We start from the raw sequence: 22,985 nt of genomic DNA on the forward strand, positions 1-22,985 counted from the left end.
GCCCCGTCCACTAGCCCCAGGCTCTGCGCGCTCCGCTCCGCGCCGCCGCCGCCGCCGCCCCGCGGGCCGCGCTCTGCGCTGGGCCGCTGCCGGGCCTCGGGCGGGAGGCGCGGTGGGCGGGGTGGCCTGGAGCCCCGCCCCGTGCACAGCCTTGAAACCGCGTCGCCGACCAGCTTCAGTCCCAGAAGAGAGCTGCTGTCTGAGCAGGAAACTGCATCCTCAGACTTCTTCTGCCCAGCCACGAGACGACTTGTGGTCGCATCGTGCCCCCGAGGACCCTCCCAAGGACTTGCCTGCCCCACGCCGCCCCGACCCGCCGGGAGGCTCCTCACCAGGTACCGCAGCCACAACCTTACCTGCTGGCTCCTGACTCCCCGAGCTTCCAAAGGATGCTCGGGCCACCAGCGGGGACCTCCGGGCAGCAGTGAGGGGGACATTCAGCCCCTCACTCAACTCTTCTCCTGTGCCAGGAAACCCCCCAGGGGGACTAGCATGGTGATTTTCCCTTGGAGCCCCCTGGCTCAGGACTTCTGAGAAGATGCTAGCCCTGAGGCTGCTCACTTGCTTCCTGCAGCTCCTGGCTGGGCTGGCGCTGCCTGCTGTGCACCCCCAGGTAAGAACACCCCCCACCCCTGGCCTGGCTCTCCTAATCTCCCCCTCCCAGCACTGGAAGCAGGGGGCTCTGAAGTCACAGATCTGCTCCATGGAGCAGGACCTCCTAGGATGTACACACATTTCCCAGGGGCCAGGCTGGACCAGTGTCCTCTGGGAAGAGCTCTCAGACTGGGCTGTCCCCAGCTCCAGGGGGCTGTCTTGGTGGGGGCAGGGAAGCCACAGGGAGGAGAGAGGTTTCCTGTCTGGCCCCTGGAGCCCTAGTGGCTTTGCTAAAAGCATCTGTCCACTAATCCCAGGCAGTTCCCTGGCCTTGTGGTCAGGGTCGAGGCCCGGTGACCAGCCAGGCGCCCCCAGGACCTCTGACCTGGCCTGGTGGGGAGGAAGCTGGCTGAAGAGGCTGTTGGTGGGGAGGATAGGCCCTGCCCCCACAAGAGCTCAGGGGTGAGCTGGGGATGAGACAAGGGGTCCTGCTATGCCCTCTCCTCTGGGTGGGTGGCTGGAGGTCCTGAGTGCAGGGCCTGGGGAAGTGAGCAGGGCCCTTTTCCCAGGAGCTGGGTGAGTTTGGCTGGGAGCCAGCTTGGGCAGTGAAATCCTGACAAAGCCAATGAGCTCCCTTCCCACTGCACTGCCCTGCTGCCCTGGGAGTCCCCAGCCGCAGCCCAGGAGTTGGTGGACTGGACAGTCCCCTGCTGAGCAGCCCAGCCACCAGCCTGCCTGCTGCAGGGCTGGCCAGAGGTGTAACGTTACCGGCAGCACCAGCTCATGGCGCCGCCTGCTCCAGCCCCTCAGCTCCCACCAGCTGATCACCTCCCCCTGGGCTCTGGCACCCAGCCAAGGCGGGCTGTACAGGGCCCAGCAGGGCTGGCCTGGGGGCTGGGTAGAAGGGAGACCCCACAGGATCATAAGATCTTTGGGACACAGGAGGCCTCCAGAGGCCTCCAGCCTCCCATCCTTTTCCAAATGAGGAAACTGAGGCCAGAGAGAGGTGGGACTTACCTAGGGTCTAATTGGTTTTAGTCACGTGTAGAAAGAGGCAGCTCTGAGACAGGGCAGAGTGTGTGCAGAGGGTGGGGAAGAGTTCTGGGGGCCTCTACCTTCCTGCCATCACATGGGTCCCAGAACGCAAAGCCCCAAGGTGACCTCCGTCATTTCTGCACCTTTCTGTCCACAGCAGCGGGCCCTGTCTGCTGAGACCAGCTCATCAGAGGTGGAAGGTAAGCAGCCAGGCTGGGGTCCATGTGCTCAGCCCCTCTCCTTCCTCCCAAGCCCCAGCAGAGGATGGGATGGGATTGGCATGCAGAGTTGGGTACTGGCTGGAAATAAGTTGGGAGAGTCTATAAGCTACTGCTGATGAAGTTGGCAGGACCTGATCAATCTACCCATTGAGACCCAGCAACATGGAGAGGTGTAGCAGCCCTGGGCCAGAGTCACTCCACTCTTGGGCTGGCTAGGAACCTGTTCCCAGCTTGGGGTGAGGGTGCAGTCAGGGTCTTGGAGGGTGGGGTAGGCAGTGAGTGCCAGGATCCAGACTGGGGGTCTGGGAGCTGGATGCAGTGGGCAAGCAAGCAAGAGGACCGGGTGGGGTAAAAGGCCTCCCCACAGCCCAACCCTGGTGGAGCTGCAGGGATCTGACCAGGCCTTTCCATTGATTACAAACAGACAGAACATGAGTCGCGCCCTCCCTGGCCCCAACACTCCCCGCCCCGGGTTGCATCAAGAGGGAATCTTCAAAGGGCAAGGAGACATTTGCCAAAGAGACATACATGCAGAAGACAAGAGGCCCATGCCAGGCCCCCTGCCTTGCTCCTCCCTTCCTGCCTCTCCAAGACGTGCAGAGTGGCCACACACCACTGCTGAGGCTTCCCACCATGCTGTGGGAGGGGGGCGTGTAGAGACGTGCACACCACACACTCGTGTGATAGCCGTCCATGGGCTGGGACACCCTCTGTTGGCTTGCCCGTCTGGCTACTTGCCTGCCAACCCAGCAGCCAGATTCTCTCACGCTGATGCCTGAGACCCAGACCCCTTGGCCACTGAGCAGGGGCGGGTTAGCTATCCTTGGCTTCAGTGACACCCCTTGCTATGCCCTCTGGAACTGCCTTAATATTATGCTCTCTGGGATTTGGGGAGGGACTAAACCCCAACCCCCCAACTCTACACCATGTTCATTTTGATGCTTTTAGTGCAGTTTTGGCAACAGGTGCCAAAGATGTCTGAGCCTCAGTTTCCTCATCTGCAAAATGGGAGCATTCGACTACATGATTCTGAAGGTTCTTTCTTTTTCTAAGACTATAGGATTCTCTGACTCATGGAAGATACACAAAGATATACACCAGGATGTTGGGTGAGGAGGTTTGAGAGCATAGATTCATATAGGTCAGCTCAGCTGTCATTCTAATCCATCAGGGAGCTTGTATTGTGGCCAGGGAAGCACAGTGAGCTTTGGGCTCCAGTGTTCAAAATCTGAAAATGACATCTCTTCCTGCTAACACCGAAGCAAGAGAGATAGCATGGTCTGGCCATGGCCATTGATTTTTCATTCTTCATGGGCATTTACTATCATGTCGTTTGACCACGGGGCTGTGAACTAAGAAAACATTCACATTATCCATACTTTACAGATGAAGAACCTGGAGTTCAGAGAGGTCCTTAGGATCGCCTAAGCCTCAGGCACTTTGCAATGTATCTGGCAGAACCTGCCACCAGGCCCTCCCAACTGCTGGGTGGCTGAGCAGGCACAATCAGGGTGTCCCTTGTGGCTGGCTGGCTATGTGCCCCATTAGTGAGGAGGACACCTGCTGGGCTCCGACTGGTGGCCAGCGGCTCTGCCCAGCCCAGCAGCCCCTCCCCAGCGGCTTCCAGAAGCTTGTTCTCAGGATTAAACATGTCCCTTCCTGGGTGTCCTCTATTCTCCATAAAATAGAAAGTTAGGAACAGATGGAGACGCACCCACAGGGCTGGAGACAGCTGAGCGCCCAGGAGTGGCTGCAGGAGTAGTCTCCTTGGGGGAACACCCAGCCCTGGCCCGGTGCCTGATGGGGCCTCAGCCTCCCCTTCCTCTCACCCCACCCCCACCCCAAGCCCTGACAGACCAGGGGGCCAGCAGACGCGCTCCCTGGAGCAGCCCAGTGGAGCTCCCTCCTGAGGGGCTCGGCCCACACCCCACACGTGAGAGCGGCCACCGCACTCCCTCAGCTGGCCCCTCGCCCAGCCCAGTGTTGTTCCTCCTTCACACCCAGACAGGGGCCTCCAGAGATGAGCTACTCTTTCTAGGTAGCTTCCAGGTAAACCAGGCCCCACTCCTCTGCCTTCTCCGCCCTTACCAACAGTCTCCCTACCTGGGCCAGAAAGTGACAGATTTCAGGATCTCGGAGCCCTGGAGCCTGGGTGCTGTGGACGCAGAGCCCTACCATGGGTGTGGGGTCGAGGAGAGGAAATCCCTTCCTCTGCAGCCTTGGCCCAGCTGGCTCTGCTCAACCTGGCCGTGGCCTCTAGGCCCAGCTGGGTGGGATTTATTTATGGATGACAGGGGGCTGGGGTGTTCCCTTCTCTGCTCTTGTCCCCCTCCCTAATGGCTGGTCCCAGAACAGGAAACCGAGCCTTCTGCTGTGCTTGGGCCCTGACTATCCCTCTGCTCTTATTTATGTTTCCACGGCAGAGATTAAATGTTCAGAGTCGCATAGTGCTCACGAAGGTTCTAGACTAAACATACAGCTCATGGAGCTGGCGATAGGAAGGTGCTCTCTGACCCTGTATTGCGGAGGCAGGCTCCCCCTGGGCTGCAGGGTGCCTATGGGGAAAGAGGACTTGTTTCCCTCTTGGGCCCAGGGGGAGTGTCCAGTGGCCTGGAGAGGGAGTGTCAGGGAGCCTGGGGATCCCCCTCCAGCCCTGGTCCAGCCCAAGTGCCCCCTGGGGTGAGCAGGGAAAGATGAGCAGCCCACACTCCAGTGAGCCGGGTCTGCTGGCCGTGGTGGCCCCGCCATCTCCATGTGGCCGTCCTGGCTCTGGGTACTTTCCACCAGCTCCCAGCCTTTCTCAAGGGCCTCTGCTGTGACTGAAGTTTATTTTTCTTCTGAGATTGCCCTGAGACTCAGGTCCTCATAGGCTCAGGGGAATGGACTTTGGCCCCATCTGCCTCCTGGGAAAAGCCATGGGAGGAAGTGAGGGACTGCTGGGAGAGGCCGTTGCTCTATGCCAAGGCTGCAGGGCTCCCAGGTGACCCAGCTCCCTGTCCTCCTCCAGCAGCTGAGGATGACCATCAGATGTGGAGCAGGATGACCCGGGCCCAGGGATGTTTCTGTGCCCACATTCTCAAGGCTAGGCCGGCTGGGTTGCACGAACTGAATCACAGTCTGTCAGAGCGAGGGAGACCTTAGCAACCACCTATTCCCAACCTTCTTTTTCCCTAGCCGGGGAAACTGATATATCCAGAAAGGTTAAGTGACCTCCCCAAGGTCACACAGTCAGTATAAAGCCAGGACTAGAAACTGGATGTCCTGGCTCTTGTCCACTCCCAGGGAACCTCTATTGGGTCCTGGCACCAGACCTTCCCTTAAAGGAGTAGTGTTTTTTGAGAGATTCCAGATCAGTCCCCCAAAGATCCCACTCACCACAACCAGGACAGTTCAGGGTTCAGGGATGGCCCCGGTAATCCTCAATGAACTGTCATCTAATCTGTCAGGAGTCACTTAGCCTGTGTTTACCAGCCCTCTGCCTCACTCCTGACTTCCCAGAGCCTCAGTTGGGCTGTAAAGGAGATAAGAGCCACCAATGATAAGAGAGAGGAGGAGAAGCCTGGGGCCAAGCTGTGCTCGGTGGAGGAGCCTAGAGAATCTCTGGGGAAGGCAGGGAGGAGGTGGGAAGGGGACCCTGGGAAGCAGGGGCGGGGCTTTCCTTGGGAAGAAGTGGAAGGGTGGGCCCAGGGTGTAGCTCAGCAGTAGAGCACTTGCCTGGCCCGCCTGAGGCCTGGGGCTTCATCCCCAGCATCGCAAAGAAAAAAAGTAAAACAAAAAAAGAAGGAAAAGAACATCACCCTCCTCCTGCAGCACACAGCACAAAAGCCCAGACCTGGGGAAGGACGTCATGTGCCCTGGCTCAGTGTGCTGGCTCTGGCTCCGAGTGGAGAGAAGGCTGGGCCACATTGCTCCATGTGGTCTTGGTTGCAGGCAGAGGAGCTGGCACTGTGTGGGGCGGGACACGAGGGAGCCATGGTAGGCTTCTGGGCAGAGGACTAAGGGGAAGGCCAACCCTCCCTGCAGGACTCCAGAATGGTTTTTAGCACGTTCCCCACGATGGGAGGAAGTACCAGGTCAGGCCTGAGAAGGGTCAGAGGACTTGGGGAGCTGCCAGGCACAGTCCTCAAAGCTCCAAGGAACCAAGACCCGCATGGCTACCTGAGCAGAGAACAGAGCTGAGAGCTCAGGATTAAGAGATTCTGTTCTGCTGGGATCTGTACCCAGAAGAAGAGCCAAGGGTCCAGCAGGCATCCCAAAGGGATCCTGTCAGAAGCTCCGAAGAACAGAGGTGGCTCAGATGGGACTGAGGGCTGAGGGAGAAGGACACATGGGCTACCCTGGGAGCCAGGCCTCGGCTTCAGGGAGCCACCTGCTGGCCTGACCCACCCTCCTGCCTTTGTAGTGATACCCTTCCATGAGGTGTGGGGCCGCAGCTACTGCCGGGCCCTGGAGAAGCTGGTGGACATTGTGACCGAGTACCCTAGTGAGATGGAGTACATACTGAGCCCGTCCTGTGTCTCCCTGAAGCGCTGCACTGGCTGCTGTGGTGACGAGGACCTGCACTGTCTGCCCGTGGAGACAACCAACGTCACCATGCAGGTAGGGGGCCCTCTTCATGTGCCGCGGGCTCCTTGGCCAGCCCCTACCCAGGAACATGCCCACTAGAAAAGATGTGGAGAGAGGAGGAGGCGGGCCAAGGCCCCGGCCAGGGACCCTCGATCCCCTCCCCAGCACAGGGTGCTCCTTCCTGAGCCCGGCTCATCTCGCGGCCACTCAGCTGCACCCTCACCAGGCATTGGCCTTTTTCTTCCTGCAGATCCTGAAGATCCCCCCGGAGGGTCCACCCTCCTATGTGGAGCTGAAATTCTCTCAGCACGTGAGCTGCGAGTGCAGGTAGGTCCTGGGTAGACCTCCGGGACAGGGTCCCAGGGCAGAGGTGGAGCTACGGGCCCTGCGGCAGGCAGCGCTTACTTCCCTGCTTAATGGACCCGGGGCAGCTGCCTTTCATTCTCTAACCCCACCAGCCAGTTTGGCCTGGGGAGCTGATCCCAGCAGCTGGAGTACAGCTGCTGAGATGCCACAGGGGAAGGGGAAGCCTGGGTCCCTCCCAGACTTGCAGGGGCTTAGCGCACGTTGTTCTCTGAGATGGGAGGCAGCTGCCACAGGCCCCTGGAGGCAAAGGCATCACAAGCCTGGACTTGGTTCTGGGCCAGGTTGCATGCCCTCGGGAGGGGGCGACTGCGCTGAGAATCAGAAGGAAGGACGAGCTCTGGTGGGAGCAGAGGGGCGGGAGAAAGGACGCGCTGAGGTTTCTTTAAAGTTGAAGCCCCTGCCATCTCACCCTCGTCCAACCCGCTAAGGCTGGGCCAGCACCTGCCTTGCTGCCTGGGTCCCAAGCACTAGGAACAGCAGGCCTGGTACTGACATCCAGGTCCAGAAAGAGCGAGACAGGCTGAGATGCTGCTCTAGGTACCACTAGGCCATGGGGCGAGGCACTGGACTGGCCAGGCCTAGAGCCCGTGTGGGGTAGGAAGAGGCGAAGGACAAGCTCTTATTATGTACCTACTGTGCCCAGCCCCAGATGAGGCATTTGATTGTGTTTTCTCATTTACTCACATATGTTTATTAAGTGCCTACTGTATGCCAGGCACTGGCCTAGATGCTTGGGATACAGTGACCAGCAAAGCAGACAAGGTCCTTGCTCTTGTGGCTGCCCTGTCCCCACTGTGTAGGTGAGGAAACCCAGGCAGATGCAGCTAGTGAGTATGGAGGGGGGATTTGGATTTGAACTCTGGCCTGTCTGTCTTAGGCCTCCCCTTTTCATGCTGCCTCTCTTGGTCATCACCACATTCTCCCATAGCCCCAGGACCACTTAGGCTCAGCCCTGCCTGGTACCTGGGGCTCTGGCTGCCCACTTTGAACCTGAGCCCAGACTCCAGGCCCTCTTCACCATGTCAGCATTGAGGGCCCTGTTTCTGCTCAGCCAGCTGTACAGCAAAATCTCAGTCACGATCCCTCCTGGGTACAGTGCTGTACAGTGCCCGTCACCTTCTACATTACCTTTGCCTTTGCACCACTCTTGTAGCATGAGCAGATGAGGAAAGCGAGGTTTCTAGAGTGTCTCTGACTTGCCCTATATGGAGAGCAGGCATTCCCAAGGCAGGAGCAGTCCAGGGCAGAATTCCCTCCCTGCCCACAGCCCAGAACTGACTGTTACCCTGCTGCCCCCTTCCCTCCCCCCACTGTTCCCAGAGAAGACTGAGGCCCCATCCCCTTCCAACAGGCCTGGCAACAGGAACACCTTTCTTCTCACTTCTGGGCCAACAGCCACATCCCCGGGAGGCAGAGCTGGGACATGCCTGGTGACCATGCAGCTTGTGTTCACCTCCCGTCACCACCCTCACCCACTGCCCCTGGTGTTGCCAGGGAGGGGTGGGGGTTGTGCCCTGACAGGCAGCCTTGGCTGGCAGCAATCATCGCCTCTGTCCATGGTCTCATCCATCAATTACCATCCTTGAGGAAATTCCCAGAATGCACCCTGGAAGAAAGGGGAGGAAGTTAACAGAGAAAGTGAAGAAGCAGAGAATAGACTCAAAAGACCCCAGATTTGATGCCAAGAGGCTGAGGCATGCAGATGAGGAGCCCTAAGGGGGGATTTGTACCTCTCTTGGGGGGGGAGTCACCAGAACCTAGGGTAGGAACCCCAGCCCAGAGGCCTCTGGCCATCTCTCCCTCACCAGCTCCATGCTTCCCCCTAGTGGCCACAGTGTCAACTGCAGAACCAATCCTAAGGAAGTCTGAGGGGAGGTGGTGGGATGGCAGGGGGGCCCCATTACTGCTCTCCTGATTCCCCTCTCCCCTCTCTCTGTTTCCCTAGACCTCTGCGGGAGAAGATGAAGCCAGAAAGGTGAGTGGCAAGAGGCTGGGGCATGGGGTATTCTCCGACCTGCCAGCCCCTGTCCTAGCATGAGGGCCCCAGACGCTTTGTCCTGATGCTTTTGGCTTATTGCAGGAGGAGACTCAAGGGCAGGGGGAAGAGGAAGAAAGAGAAGCAGAGATCCACAGACTGCCATCAGTGAGTGAGTGGGAGCCCAGGGATGGCAAGGAGGCTGGGCCCAATGGGGGGCCTCTCCCTGCTGGCAGGGGTCAGTGGTCCGCCTGAGGACAGACAAGGCTCAGGGACTCTTGGTGACCAGAATAAGGGCTGCACCTCCCTCAGGCCCAGAAAGCATCAGGGACCCTCTGTTCTTGCCTTGGCTTAGCCCCTAATCTCTGTGAGATCTAGAACAAATCACGTCACCTTTCTGAGCCTAGTTTTTCTCTTCCTAAATTGATGGGGCAGGAAGTATGCCAAGCGCTGGGTCATTTGACAAACACTTACCAAGCACTTCCTGCGTGCCAGACCCATCGGCAAGCGAACAAGGGCTTAGGGCATTTACATTCGAATGACACAAAGTTGGCTAGGGCTGCTCCTCACAGCCCTGGAGAGGTGCAGCCCCTACTGGCTCCCAGTTGTTTTTCTACTCTAGGGTCCCTTTGCTTCCTCTTCCCCTCTCCATGTCCCTTGCCTATTTTGGCTTCACATTGGGGACAGCAGGCTGGAGTCCCAGAGTTGAGTGTGGCTGGGAGAGAAGGATTAGAGAAGGGAATACCTAAATTTGTGAGAATAAATAGTAAAAATAAAATATTGTACATGCACAGTAAACCAGGGTTTCCCTTCAGGGCCTAGGTCTGCTTCTAGCTGCATGACAGGAAACCATTTCACGCTGTAGGAGTGGAGCTTACCCAAGTCCTGACCCCAGAAGCCAGGTCCTTCAAGAGTGGAGATCTCTACCCCATCTGGGAAGACAGGGATTTGGCAAAGGCCCCCTAAGGCTTATGGCCCTCATTTCTACCTTGAGCCCACACAGCCATTTAGGGCAGAAACTGGCAGTGAAATCAAGGGAGCCAGGCAGCCCGAGGTACAGAGTGTCCCATCACGCCATCTCCCAGCCATCAGTCGTCAACCATTTCATTAGGGCATTTTCTGAAAGAATTTCCAGAACTCATGGACTTTCTTGCTCTCTGTGGTTTGACCCTTTCTTATCATAATTACAAACAGTTGCAAAGGATATAATTTCTGGCACATTGTAAATAATAATATTTTAGTGTAAAACTATTATAAGAGTGAGTCTATAAGTCAGTCTCCAGAAATATCCTACTGAATATGCTGTCCTAATGTAGTCCTCCTCCTCATCTAATATTAAAAAAATGAACAGCAAAAAAATATATGCATAACCTCCCTTAATATTTACTTACGTATAACATTACTTCTATTTGCCTGGGACTTTGCATTTATGTTTTTTATGGTTCTGGGGATTGAACCCAGGGGTGCTCAACCATGGAGCCACATCCCCAGCCTTTTTTTGAATTTTATTTAGAGACAGGGTCTCACTGAGTTGCTTAGGGCCTCATAAGATGAGGCTGGCTTTGAACTTGCAATCCTCATGCCTCAGCTTCCCAAGCTGCTGAGTTTATAGCTCAAGAGTGAAACAGCTCATTTCTGTTTCACTTCCCCTACAGAATTTCTGCCTAATATAATATTACTTTTAATGCTCAAAAGTCTTTTATTGGGCTGGGGGTTTAGCTCAGTGATAGAGAGCTTGCCTAGCATATACAAAGTGCTGTATCTGATACCCATACTGCAAAAAGAAAAATAAAAAAAATTATTTACCATCTTGTTAGATTTGGCTGCCACAAAATGGTATATAAGTTCAAACTATTTTTAATATCCTGTGAGCATGAAACCAAATTAAATTTTCTCCTGGAATAAATTATTGAAATAATTATTGGTAGTACCACTTGACCAAAACAGCACAAATACATCATACTTTAATAAATTTAAAGCCTAAAAGTACAATCCATCTTATTGGGGATGCATCTCAATGAGATGGATGTGGCTGCCTCTTTTCAATTAGTTAATGACTCTGTTGATGAATGTTACCTCCTGCCAGACTGAGACGGGATTCAGCATAAATTGCACTTCTGTTTATCATTTTTTGTAGATGAAAAGGTTGAGGAATCAAACTCAGAAATAAGTAAATGGGACTGGATGCCACTCAATTACTTGAACTCCTTCCAAGTTATTTGCCAAAAACCTCAGGGTGATCTGCTAACGAAAATCACTTCTGATGATATATCGGCTGACAGCTAGGTTAGGTTGCTCTTCAATTTTGTTCAAAAATGTAGAAATAGCCTAACTCGCCGGGCTCGGTGGTGCGTGCCTGTAATCCCAGCAGTTTGGGAGGCTGAGGTAGAATGACCGTGAATTCAAAGCCCGTCTCAGCAATTCAGTGAGGCTCTAAGCAAATCAGTGGGACCCTGTCTCTAAATAAAATATTTAAAAAGGGGCTGGGGATGTGGCTCAGTGGTTAAGTGCCCCTGAATTCAATCCCCTGTACCAAAAAAGAAAAGAAATCTCCTCACTTGCCAAGGACTTGGTGACCCAGTCCTTTGATGTATTTCGGTCTCAACACCTACACCAGGATTCAGGTTGTCCTTCCATTTCGTGTCCTCAGAACACTTTCACCTTGCTGCAGAGCACTTTAACAGGATTTAGAAAGGACCAGGTGCATCCCTTCCTTTCTAAAGGAAGAGGGGTAATGAAGCGGACCTCAGTCACTTTTTCACACAACCAATCGTAAGGCCATATACCCACAAAGGCTGAAAACCAATTTCTTTAAAATCATCATTTCTCAGGCTTCACAATCATCTAAAGGCACCTGTTCCCTTATTTGAAGACTGCTGTTCTTACATGAAGTCAGACTGAGTTCAAATGTGACTTTGTCCCTGACTAGCTGTGTGATCTTGGGCGTTTCTTGACCTCTCTGGGTCTCTCAGATGAGAAACTAGGTTCCTTTAGTTCCATGCAGATGAGGGAACATCATCCCACCAGGAAGGCAGTTCTTCAGACTTTCCTCCTGGGATGTTGTGACAGGCTTGGCACGAGGCTGGGCACCTGGGTGAGTGTTCAGTGAAGGGTGGCCCGCAGCTGCTTGATGGCCTTTGTGTCAGCAGGGTCCCAGGAGCATTGCACCCTCCCTGTGCACCCTGTCCAAGCTTCCCCTCTGCGTCCACCTCCCACCCTCCACAGTGTGCTGACACCCCTGCCTGTCTGTGTTTGGTCTTGGCAGGTGCAGTGACACTGTTCCTCAGACGTAACCACCCCTCGGAGGAGCGAGACCCCGCCCCCAGCTCGTGTATTTATTACTGTCACACTCCTGGTGACCTCCCTGCTGGTACCTGTCCTCTATTTATTAGCCAACTGCATCCCTGTTGAATGAATCCCTCCCTCCAGGACAAGAGGAATGGAGGGAAAGGACCCTCAGGAATTCAGTGCCTTAAACAGAACGTGAGAGAAAGAAGGAAGCCAGACACGGACCTGTGGGAGCTTCGGCTTGGGAAGAAGCGAGACATGTGGCCTTGCAAGGGGCAGGCCAGGCCCCAGAGGGGACCCAGAGTCTGTTCCTGGGCCCAGCGCTCTGCACAGGGAGCCCAGCTCCTGGCCCAGGCAGGGGTACAGGCGCGTGCTCCGGCCACCACGGCCCAGGCTGGGTGGGAAGGAGGAGGGTGGGTGGAGGGGATCCAGACTGGTCCTCCTCTTCCTGACAGCGGCTCTTCACCCAGGAGACCAGGATGTTCAGTGCTGGAGAACGGCGCTTGCCTGGGGGCTTTTGCCACTCCTGTCCTCCAAGGTCACGCCCTCCCACTTTGCCACCTGCTTATTTTGGGAACATTGTTCTTTCTAGCCAGGGCACCACCACTCTGTCCCCGTCTCAGGGACTTAGGCTGAGTGGGCCCCAGGCTGGACAGCGAGCAGGCTGGACAAGGAGGAGCCCAGCAAAATGGGAATGAGGTCACCGGGAGAGGGGCCCTTATGTCTTAGCCCAGTGGCTGCGAAAGTGGAGCAGATTCCCCAAGGGCCCTGTGCCCCACCAGCTGCCCCGCAGGGCCGTCTGACTGCCAAGCCAGATTCTCTTGAATAAAGCATTCTAGTCTGGAAGCAGCCTGTCCAGGGTCGTGTGTGCTGGAGCAGTGGGCAGGAGCAGAAAACGGGCAGAGCGCAAGGCCACCTCGGAGCCTCAGTTTCCCATCTTAGAAAACCTGCCCAGGTTGCAGCTCAGCGAGGTGGCGTTCTCCTGCCTTCTTCCTTTGACAGTAGAGAAGCGGAGGCCCAAGAAGTTGAAATGACGGATGGAGCCAGAGGACATCAAACTGGGTGGGATTCAGAGGCCAGGACCACGTCTCCAACTCACCAAGTGACCCTGGGTCTCCTTCTACCTTCCTTTTTCATCTCTAACACAAGGGCCTTCGCTAGATGGTCCTCCCACTTGGACACATTCTAACAGTGCCCAGGCTCCAGTCTCCGTGTCTTGGGTCATCATGGAGACTTTTTCTATACAGGCTATTCCAGGGCTGCCCTGGGGCTTGCTCAGGCCCACTCCCACAGCACCCTAGGGCCACACCTTCCCCAACGAGGGGCTCCCAGATGTAGTCTTACCCCAGAGTTGGGGAGAGGCCTGGCCCTAGCCACCTCTGAACACCATAAAATTCAATGGTCCCCTTCTGCCCCAGAGCCACCTAACCCCACCCAGCGCAGGGCCTGGCCCTCTAGACCCCAGGTGAATGGAGTTCCCAGACTCCTCAGGCTGCAGGGACACCTCCGGACCTGGACCCCAGGGCACTGAACTGCAGGATCTCCACCTGCTCAGGCTGCTAGAAGCAGGGGTTTTCTGCCAATTTCTTCTTCCTTTTACTTCCCAACTTCCTCCGCCTACCTCCTTAATACCTTGGCATGAAAAAATGTTCCCTTCTATTTATGAGTCCAGACCACTTACTGTTGGACCCCCATGTGCTTCTGACCCTCAAGTTGTGTGTGTCCTTTTATGTCATGGGTATTTGTAGAAGGGGGTTCCCCGTTCTCTCCTTGGCTCCAGTTCCTCATTTGAGTCTGAAACCCATAGGACCCGCCTCCGACTTTGGAGGGGGGCCATGAAGGGCCTGGCAGGGTGGAGCGACCTCCTCAGGCCCTTGGCGGTCTGTTCACTGCGGCCTGGGCCTCTCAAGGACACTCTGGTCTGAATGTGCTCCTGGCTGCTGATCACAGGGAGGGTGTGGGTCAGCCCCAGGGGACACTCTTAGCAGAAGAAATGCACTTTCCTGCTTCTCTAGGCTTTGTCTGCAGCTGCTCTGATTGCCTTTGACCGACTGAGAGTAGCCCTCCCCTTGGCCAGGCCTCCAGCTCAACTCGGAGGACCCCGGCCCTGCCCCTGGGCATCATCAAGACTTTCATCTCCCTGAGTGTCTCACACAGAGGGCAGCCTCCTGTAAAGACCTAGACAAACCAGGGCGGCTCCCGGAGGTCAGGAGCAAAATCCCACATCCTTGACCAGGAGCCCTGCAGCAGGAACAAGTAGGAGAGGAACTGAAAGGAACTGGCGGGTCCACTCAACCACACTGACAGTCCATTCAGATCATTGGGTCCTAAAGGAAAAGGATCTTTTTATTTGTTTGACACCCATTAGGGAGCCTCCCTTCGGTTACAGACACCATCCCAGGCACTGAGGTGCCAGTGTGGAATCAAATGCATAAGGACTAGTTCTCACAGTCATATTCCAGTGGAGAGACAGACCCCAAGTGGGCGTTAGAGGGTATGAGGTGGCTCTTGGCTCTTTATATGCTTAAGCTGGTGACTAGACTCAGAGCTAAGGAAGAAGGGGCTTTTGAGCACCTCCTTTTTTTTTCCCCCAATGCTGGGGATTGAACCCAGGTCTTTGTGTGTTCTAAGCAAGCAGCTCTACCACTGAGCTACATCCCCAGCCCTGAGGACCACAAATTCTAAAACAAAGAAATGATTTGGGGCTGGACACATTTGCCCATGGGATTTGTTAAGAGAGGGCTGAAGTAATTCTGTGACATGTAGACACCACCCAGCTCTCCTTCCTCGGCTCTATAAGCAGCAGCCCAGGAAGGGGAAGGGGGGAGACAAGGTCCCTGGAGTCCTGGGCACAGCCCTTTTCCCTCTCTCCCTGGGGCTGGATTTTCCCATGTGCCATCTGAATGGGGAGTCAGGGTTGTACAGAATGGAAGAGACACTGAGAGGGAACCCTTTGGGGCAGCCAGCAGGAGTCTCCTGTAGGGCAGATGAACATGACAGAATGTCCTTGAGCTGTTTGGCCCATGTTCTCCTGAGAAGGAGGCCTGTGGGGTACAGCGGAGTGAGGGTGTCAGACAGGGAGCTGGAAGTGATCTCCCACATCAGGGGACAGTAGCACAGCGGGGGCCTGCGGTGAGCCCACAGAGGGTTGGCCTCCTCGTCATGCAGGTGCATGCATAGCCAGAGAAGAAACGGCATAGCTGAGAAGGACTTCCCCCAATCCCCGCTGCCCTCTCCCACCATGTGTGTGAAAGAAGAGAAAGGGACTGAGAAAAAGGCAGGAGGGGTACAGGGGCAGGACACACCCCTCGTGGATCCCCTGCACCAAATCCAGGCCCTACCTGGGGCAGGAAAAGGATCTTAAACTGGATGGACCAGCTTAGGAGAGGCTGGTCATTTCAATAAATTCAAGTGTCAAGGACATTAGAAGTTTTGCCCAAAATTCTTTAAGGAACAGAAAAAGGAGCATCAACATAGTTCACCTAGAAGCAATGATGGGAGATAAACAACACAAAATAAAAAACAAGTTTGTACCCTACTGTTTACTCAATAAGCAGGTCACCCATGTGAAATGAATTAACAAGAAAATACCCTGTTGCCAAAATGTGGTTAAGGCATATTAGGGATGGACTTGACACTCTGATCCGGAGGTGATCTCTCTGTTCCCTCTCTTTGCATCCAGGATGGCCTGGTCCCTTTGAAATTATTCCAACCCTAGCTTTCAAGAGCACTGGTGCACCGGGTATGGTGACACATGCCTATAATTCCAGCGATTTGGAAGGCTCAGGGAGGAGGTCACAAATTTGAGATCAGTCTCAGCAATTTAGCAAGGCTCTCAGCAACTTAGCGAGACCCTGTCTCAAAAAGTAAAAAAAAAAAAAAAAGACTGAGGATATAGCTCAGTGGTAAAGTGTCCCTGAATTAAATCCCCAGTGCTGAGAGAGAGAGAGAGAGAGAGAGACTGGCAATTCTGTTATGGTCTCTTGAAACATAGCTCTATATGAAGTCAACCACCAGCCTGAGTTTGCCATGTTGGAAGGAAGCTCAAGTTGACCATATGGAGATAGGGAGAAGAAGACAAATGCTCAGTCATTGTGGCCATCTCAGCTGAGATCCCAGACCTCACAGAGCAAAGCTGAGTTCTGATTGATTTCCTAACCCACAGAATCATGGGATACTATAACAAATCGTATTGAGGCAGGTTGTCATGCAACAATAGGTAACCAGAACGGAAAAACAGGGAAGGTGAAGAGATGGCATCAGGGGAAGGCACTCTAGACCTCCATCTCTCTGTGGAGGTGACACTTCTGGCATGACATTATAGTCATGTGATGATCAGGATAAGAGTAATCCAAACAGAGGGCACTGCTGATGTAAAGGCCCAGAAGGGATCTCCGTGTGGCTGGCACATGATGAGTGAGGGAGGAAGGGGTATGAGCTGTGTTGAGTTTGCTGTAATATGAAGGGAAACCACTTGAAGTTCTCCAGCAGGAGAACAAAGTGACATTAAGTACATTTTGGTTTCGGGAAGAGTACTGGGGATTTAATCCAGAGGCGTTCAACCCCTGAGCCACATCCCGAGCCCTTTTATTTTTTATTTTGAGACAGGCTTTCTCTAAGCTGCTTAGAGCCTCGCTATGTTGCTGAGGCTGGTCTCAAACTTGCCATCCTCCTGCCTCAGCTTCTGGAGTCTCTTGGATTACAGGCATATGCTACAGCACCCAGTGACATTAGGTACATTTTTAAAGGATCACTGTGTCCACTATGTGGATAATGATCTCTAAGGACACAAGACTGGAGGTACAAATATCACTTAGAAGGCTGTGACAAATCCAAGCAACCAATTATGGCGGATTGTTCTAGGAAGAAGGACCAGGGATAGAGAAAAGTAGGGAATTCAGTGCATAGACTGGTTACTCTGACCATTCATCCATTCAGGAATATTTTTCAAGTCTCCTAAGTCTAGGTATTTTGTAGTAGATACGTGTGTAAAGGGGCAAAATAGATTAAAATCCAGAAGTCTTCCAGTCTTCCCCAAAGAAAAGTCTATTCTGCAAGAAGTAAAGAGGTCGTAGCTGAGAGGCTGTTGATCGACCTAAGAACTAAGAGAGAGGCCAGTGGGGAGAGGGGAAATAAACAAAAGTCTGGAACTAGAGAAGGAGTCAGGGATTTTGCTGCAGAGCCTATGATAAGGCAATATGGGGAGTGCCAGGCACGGTGGCCCCCACATGTAATCCCAGCTTTTGGGAGGCTGAGGCAGGAGGATCGTTGAGTTCAAAGCAGCCTCAGCAAGATAGCAAGACTCTAAACAACTTGGCAAGATCTGTCTCAAAATAAAAAGGGCTGGGGATGTGGCTCAGTAGTCAAGCACCCCTGCTTCAATCCCTGGTACCAAAAATTGAAAAAAAGGAAAAAGATAATATGGGGAGTGAAAGAAGGGCTTTGGGGGAGTCCCTATGCTTCCCTAAGGCTGAAGGCACTGATGCTCTTTAAAAGATCTTCACTCCATAAGACACTCGGGGGCCCAGGTTAGAGCTCAGTGGGAAAGTCCTGGCCACACATGTGGAAGGTCCTGGGCTCAATCCCCCAGCACCAAAAAAAAAAAAAAAAAAAAAAAAAAAAAAAAGAAGAAGAAGAAGAAAGGAAGGAAGGAAGGATCAGATTGTAAGAGAAAGGAAGAAAATTGGGTGGCATGTGAGCTGTGTCTTAAAGGATACAAAGTCATTTTGGCGATGACAGGGGAAGCCCAGTTCCAGGTGGAGATAACCCACTGACGTCCAGAGGTGGGAACTCCCACAGCTGGACAGGGGTCTCAGGTAGTTCTGTTTGACTGATGTCGGGGCGTCTGGCCTTTGCTGGGTAATGGAAGGCGCGGAGGTTTTTTGTTTATTTGAAGAGAAACATGACATGGTCTTGGAATTCAGGGCTGAAAGAAAATGCCCACATTTTCACCTCCTCATTTTACAAACGAAGAAGCCGAGGCCCAGGTCGTCCAACACGAGAAGTGAGCCAGAATTTTCAAATGTGTCCACAAGAACTGAGAGAGAATCGAACCCAGCTCGGCTCCGAGGGCCAGACCATCTGCGAGGTGGGTCCGGGTGGATCAGCAGAAAAGGCCCCTCCACACTCTCTGGGGGGAAATCAAGGCTCCAGACTGGGCGGCGACAGGACGGAGGCTTGGTGTGGAAAGATGGCTGTCTGTCAGCACCAGAGCCCAGCAGCTGTTTTCCTGGAGGAGCCTGACCCTTCTCTTTCCTGAGGGGAGCCTGAGCACGCCCCTCCCCCTGACATTGGCTGTGACTGAGGCAAATGAGGCCACACCTCAGGGGCTCTAGGCCAGAAAGATGGTGTGTTTCTAGTCCCTGAGGAAATCGCTGGTCAGGCCAGGCAGGAGGAGAGGAGGTGGAGGCTGTCACAGAGTTGGGTGGCGGAGACAGGGCACTCCCTCCACATGGACTTCCTTTACCCACTGCAAGATCACTCCACACTGTCCCCAGTCAGTGCACCCCCCTGCTCCCCCTTCCCTCTCCTCTGTCCTCTAAGGCCCAGCCCCCAGCCAGCCAGCCCAGGCCACCCAAGTTACCACACAGGCACCATGGTAACAGGAGCCTCAGCTGCTCCCAAGCACCCAGCTCACAGTGACGGTGCTGGTGTTTACAGACATGGTGATGCCTGGTGGCCCCAGCCTGGAGTGGTGAAGCCATCCTTCCCTGAACCCCTGGAGCCTTCTCACTTGCCAGACAAGCTGGAAGGAAGTCCTGAGGGGGTGAGAAATCCGCCAGAGGAATTCCCGCCCCAGCCTCCTGGAGGGTCAGGGGCTGACAGCTGGCCTCGGCTGGCTGCCCACTGCGTGTGCACACACAGAAGCCCAGCGCTGAGGGAGGGAGGCGCAGCGGGCTCAGGTTCACATGTGGTTCACATGTGGTCACCGTGCACCAGTGCCGGGCCTGTGGGGTCATGGAGCTCATGATGCAGGAGAGGTGGTGATGCAGGAAGGGGGTCCAGCCAGGGCAAACCCTGGAGCTGCTCCCCCACCCCCTACTCCTGTCCCCAGAGCAGCTGGAAACACAACTTCTCATCAGGGAGCTGAGGAGTGGCTGGGGCTCCAGTCATATCCAAATCCAAATCCTGGAGGCTCTGATGCCTATAGGATCTTTTCTTAGAGACTAGCCCTGACCAATCCAGATGAGCTCCAGCAGCCAGGGCTACACAGGGCCTTCACCAGGCTTTCATTTTTATGTGTATGTAGATTTGTCTGCCACCCACCTCCCTTCCCTCTGAGAATAAAACATTCCCATCCTCTTAGGAAAGATTAATTGTTATGAAGCTAGGATAACAAGTAACTCTTAGTACTGATTATAAAACTGGTTTATATGGCCACTTGGTTAAGTAACCAGGCTCCCCAAACCACACAATCAGTCATGGCCCCATGCTTCTGAAAACAACCAGTTGGCAATAGCCTAACTCCAGTGACTATGCTCCCAGGGCCAAAGACCAAGCAAAAAAGTTGACCAGTCCCTGAACTCCACACTTCCCCAAAACCTCCACAGTAATCCCCCTTAGCTGCAGTTTTGCTTGCCAAGTTTTCAGTTACTTGTAGTCATACAAACAGTAAATACTAAATTGAAAAAATCCAGAAATAAATAATTCCTAAGTTTTAAATTGCAAGCTGTTCTGAGAAAAGTGATGAAATTTGCACCACTCAGCTCTGTCCCACCCAGGATGTGAATTACCCCTTCCAGTGTATCCACATTGTATGTGCTATCCACCTGTTAGTTACTTAGTCGCTGAATTGGTTATCAGATGTACTGTAGTGGTATCACAGTGCTGGTTTAAGGGGTTTGGTACTATCCACAGTTTGAGGCATCCACTAGGGACATTGGAACCTATTCCCTACGGATAAGGGAGAACTGCTATATGACTGATTCTCAGCTTTGCTCAGAGATGCTATGCCTTGCAAATGCAGCTCTCCCATGCTTTAGCAAGCAGTAAATGCAGCCTCTTGTTTCAGATAATGAGTGGACATGTATTCTTTCAATATTCCCACCCCAAATCTTTCTTTTTTTTTCCTATCGATTTTTTTCCCAAAATTTCCCAAAAATTTTTCCCAAAAATTATTTCTTATAATCTTTATTACAAATTCTCCAAAAATCCAGAGAAAAAGCAATGTACTCTTTTTTTCCAGCATTGCTACAAAATTGGCCTAGATGGGAGCAAAAAGCCTTTTCCCCTGCTCGCTCTCTTATCCCTCTCCTCTTCCCCCAGCTCCCAACTCTATCCTGGGGGAATGACTGCGGTGAATCCTCCCGTGTTCCCACATGGTGCATCTACAAGACAAATAAGTCTCTCTTTTGATAAAGAGGATCATGTTCCTTGGCATAAATTTTACTATGCAGCATTATGTCAGAAGACTTATCAGGATAAATACAGGGGGGAAAAAAGGGGCAGAGGAAATATCCTGCCACATACACTTAATTTTTGATACCTAAGTGAGATTATAATATACCTTTTATTTTATAATTTTTTTTTCTTTTTCTTTTGGTGCTGAGGATTGAACTCAGGGTTGCCTTACTGTTGAGCTACACCCTCAGTCCTTTTTTTAATTTATTTATTTTGAGATAGGATCTTATTAAGTTGCTGAGGGTCTTACTAAATTGCTGAGGCTGGTCTCTAACTTGAGATCCTGTCTCAGCCTCCCAAATTGCTGGATTACAGGCGTGCACCACTACACTGGACTATAATTTTCTTTTTAAATTTAATGTAGTGTATAGACAGTTTCCCATGACATTAGATAGACTACAATATTATTATTATCATCATTATTTTGGTACCAGAGATTGAACTCAGGGGCACTTAACCACTGAGTCACATCCCCAACCCTTTTTATATTCTTATTTTGAGACAGGGTCTCCCTAAGTTGCTCAGGGCCTAAGTTGCTGAGGCTGGCTTTGAACTTGCAATCCTCCTACCTCCTTTGCCACTGGGATTAGGAGCGTGTGCCACGGCACCTGGCTTACAATATGAATTTTAAGTACTGAATTGTATTGCATCTTTTGGGTATCCCATAGTTTGATTAATTGATCTGTTATTGGATATTTCGTTTCTTCTTTCTGTTGTCATAACTACAGCGCTGTGATGAGCATCCTTTTATATATATATATATATATAAATATATTTATTTTTTAGTTTTCGGCGGACACAACATCTTTGTATGTGGTGCTAAGGATTGAACCCGGGCCGCAGGCATGCCAGGCGAGCTCACTACCACTTGAGCCACATCCCCAGCCCCTGATGAGCATCCTTGTGGATATGTCTTTGCAGAAATCTCTCCCTTCATAAAAATAGCAACCGTGGCAGAATCAAAACCATCACTCACATGCACATTCTCCCTCTGAGTGTCTCCTTATCTTATTCTGGTCCTGGGCTTCAGATGGGTCCATTTTGAAAGACACATCAAACTTTCAGTCTCTGTCTCCGATTTTCCTTGCACCATCGTAACACAACCCTTGCTAGTAATTTCAGGGATTTTGATGGCGCCAGCAGCATTTTCAGTTTTCATCTTGCTCAGCTGTTCACGTTACATTAAACTCTCCGACCTTGCCTCTGCCTGAAGACTGCATGAAGTCTGACCCCTGCCTGCTCTCCAGCTCCTCCCAGGCCATCCCACTCTTTTTAATTTCTTTTCTCACTTGTCTTCTCTCGGTGCCTGAAATATTTAGTGCCCACACCTCTCCAGGGCCTTTGCTCAGGCTGTCTCCTCTGCCAGGAAATCCCGTTCCCTCCTGCACCCAACCCCTCAGTTTTGTTGACTGACACGCGCATCATCTGAAACTCAGCTAGAAGGCACTTCCTCAGGAAAGCCTCCCAACACTGCACTCCTTCAAATTCCATCTGATCCCTCATTAGAGTCTGGCAGAGCACGCTCTGCTCTCATGTGGCTCTCATTGCTGATTCTGTAAATAGTTTTAAGGTGTTTTGTTTTCTTTTGTCTTGTTTTGGTGCCAGGGATTGAACCCAGGGGTGCTTAATCACTGAGCCACATCCACAGCCCTTTTTTTGTATTTTATTTAAAGACAGGGTCTCACTGAGTTGCTGAGGGCCTCACTAAGTTGCTGAGGCTGGCTTTGAACTAGTGATCCTCCTGCCTCAGCCTCCTGAGCCACTGGAATTACAGACATAGGCCACACCACCCAGCCTTTAAGTTATTTTTAATATCACAAATAATATGTCAATTTTATTCTTTAAAAACATATGTCATGTCACTACAGATACCGTAAAGATCTATTTGATCTCTCCATCCTCCTCAAGAAGACCCTCCTCCTTTGAGAGCACCCTGTTAAGGGTTTAGTGTGATCAGCCTGGTACTCCAAAATCTGGGTTCTAGAGCCAAACTGCTAAGATTTCACTCCTACTGCTCCCAGCTCCTAGCTGGGTAAGCACTTACTCAATCTTTCTGCAGCTCAGCATTGTCATCTGTAATGTAAAGATGAATAATAGTTATGAGTAGTGTAGTGTTAAGATTTAAATGAGATGTTCTATGTCAAGTGCCTGGGAGAGTACCAGGCTGATACGAAGTGCTTTTTAGATGTTAGCTTCACTATACATGATGGTTAATCTTATGCATCAACTTGACCGGGGCACAGGGTATCCAGATATTTGATTAAACATAATTTCTGGGGGTATCTGTGAGGGTATTTCTGGATTTCAGCATGTGAATCAGGAGTAAAACCAATCGCCCTCCCCAGTGTGTGTGGGCATCATGCAACCCGCAGAAGGTCAATGAGGAAAGAGAAGGTAGAAGGAAGGAGAATGCACTCTCTCCCTGCCTGCTGACTACAACATCCAGCTTCTTCTGACTTTGGACTGAGCCTTTGGTTCTCAGGTCTTTGGACTTGAACTTGAACTCTACCACCAGCTTTCCTGGATCTCCATCTTGCAGA

The 22,985-nt window shown here is 52.5% G+C and overlaps 1 protein-coding gene across 3 annotated transcripts; it reads left to right on the forward strand.

Annotated features, from left to right (window-relative positions):
* Positions 1-203: 203 nt before the first annotated feature.
* Positions 204-12,428, forward strand: Pgf (placental growth factor). Of its 3 annotated transcripts, none has more exons than XM_071606701.1 (8): positions 204-335; positions 471-613; positions 1,787-1,829; positions 6,253-6,449; positions 6,667-6,743; positions 8,728-8,757; positions 8,863-8,925; positions 12,023-12,428. In XM_071606701.1, exons 2-8 carry the CDS (start codon positions 539-541, stop codon positions 12,048-12,050), a joined length of 513 nt encoding a protein of 170 aa, XP_071462802.1. In that variant the 5' UTR covers positions 204-335; positions 471-538; the 3' UTR covers positions 12,051-12,428. The 3 variants fall into 3 exon arrangements, with proteins under 3 accessions (XP_071462802.1, XP_071462806.1, XP_027787544.1); XM_071606705.1 differs by having other exon boundaries at positions 1,790-1,829; XM_027931743.2 differs by lacking the exon at positions 8,863-8,925.
* Positions 12,429-22,985: the final 10,557 nt, after the last annotated feature.

This window comes from Marmota flaviventris, chromosome 2 (assembly GCF_047511675.1).
Source record: "Marmota flaviventris isolate mMarFla1 chromosome 2, mMarFla1.hap1, whole genome shotgun sequence".
NCBI classification, from domain to species: Eukaryota; Metazoa; Chordata; class Mammalia; order Rodentia; family Sciuridae; genus Marmota; species Marmota flaviventris.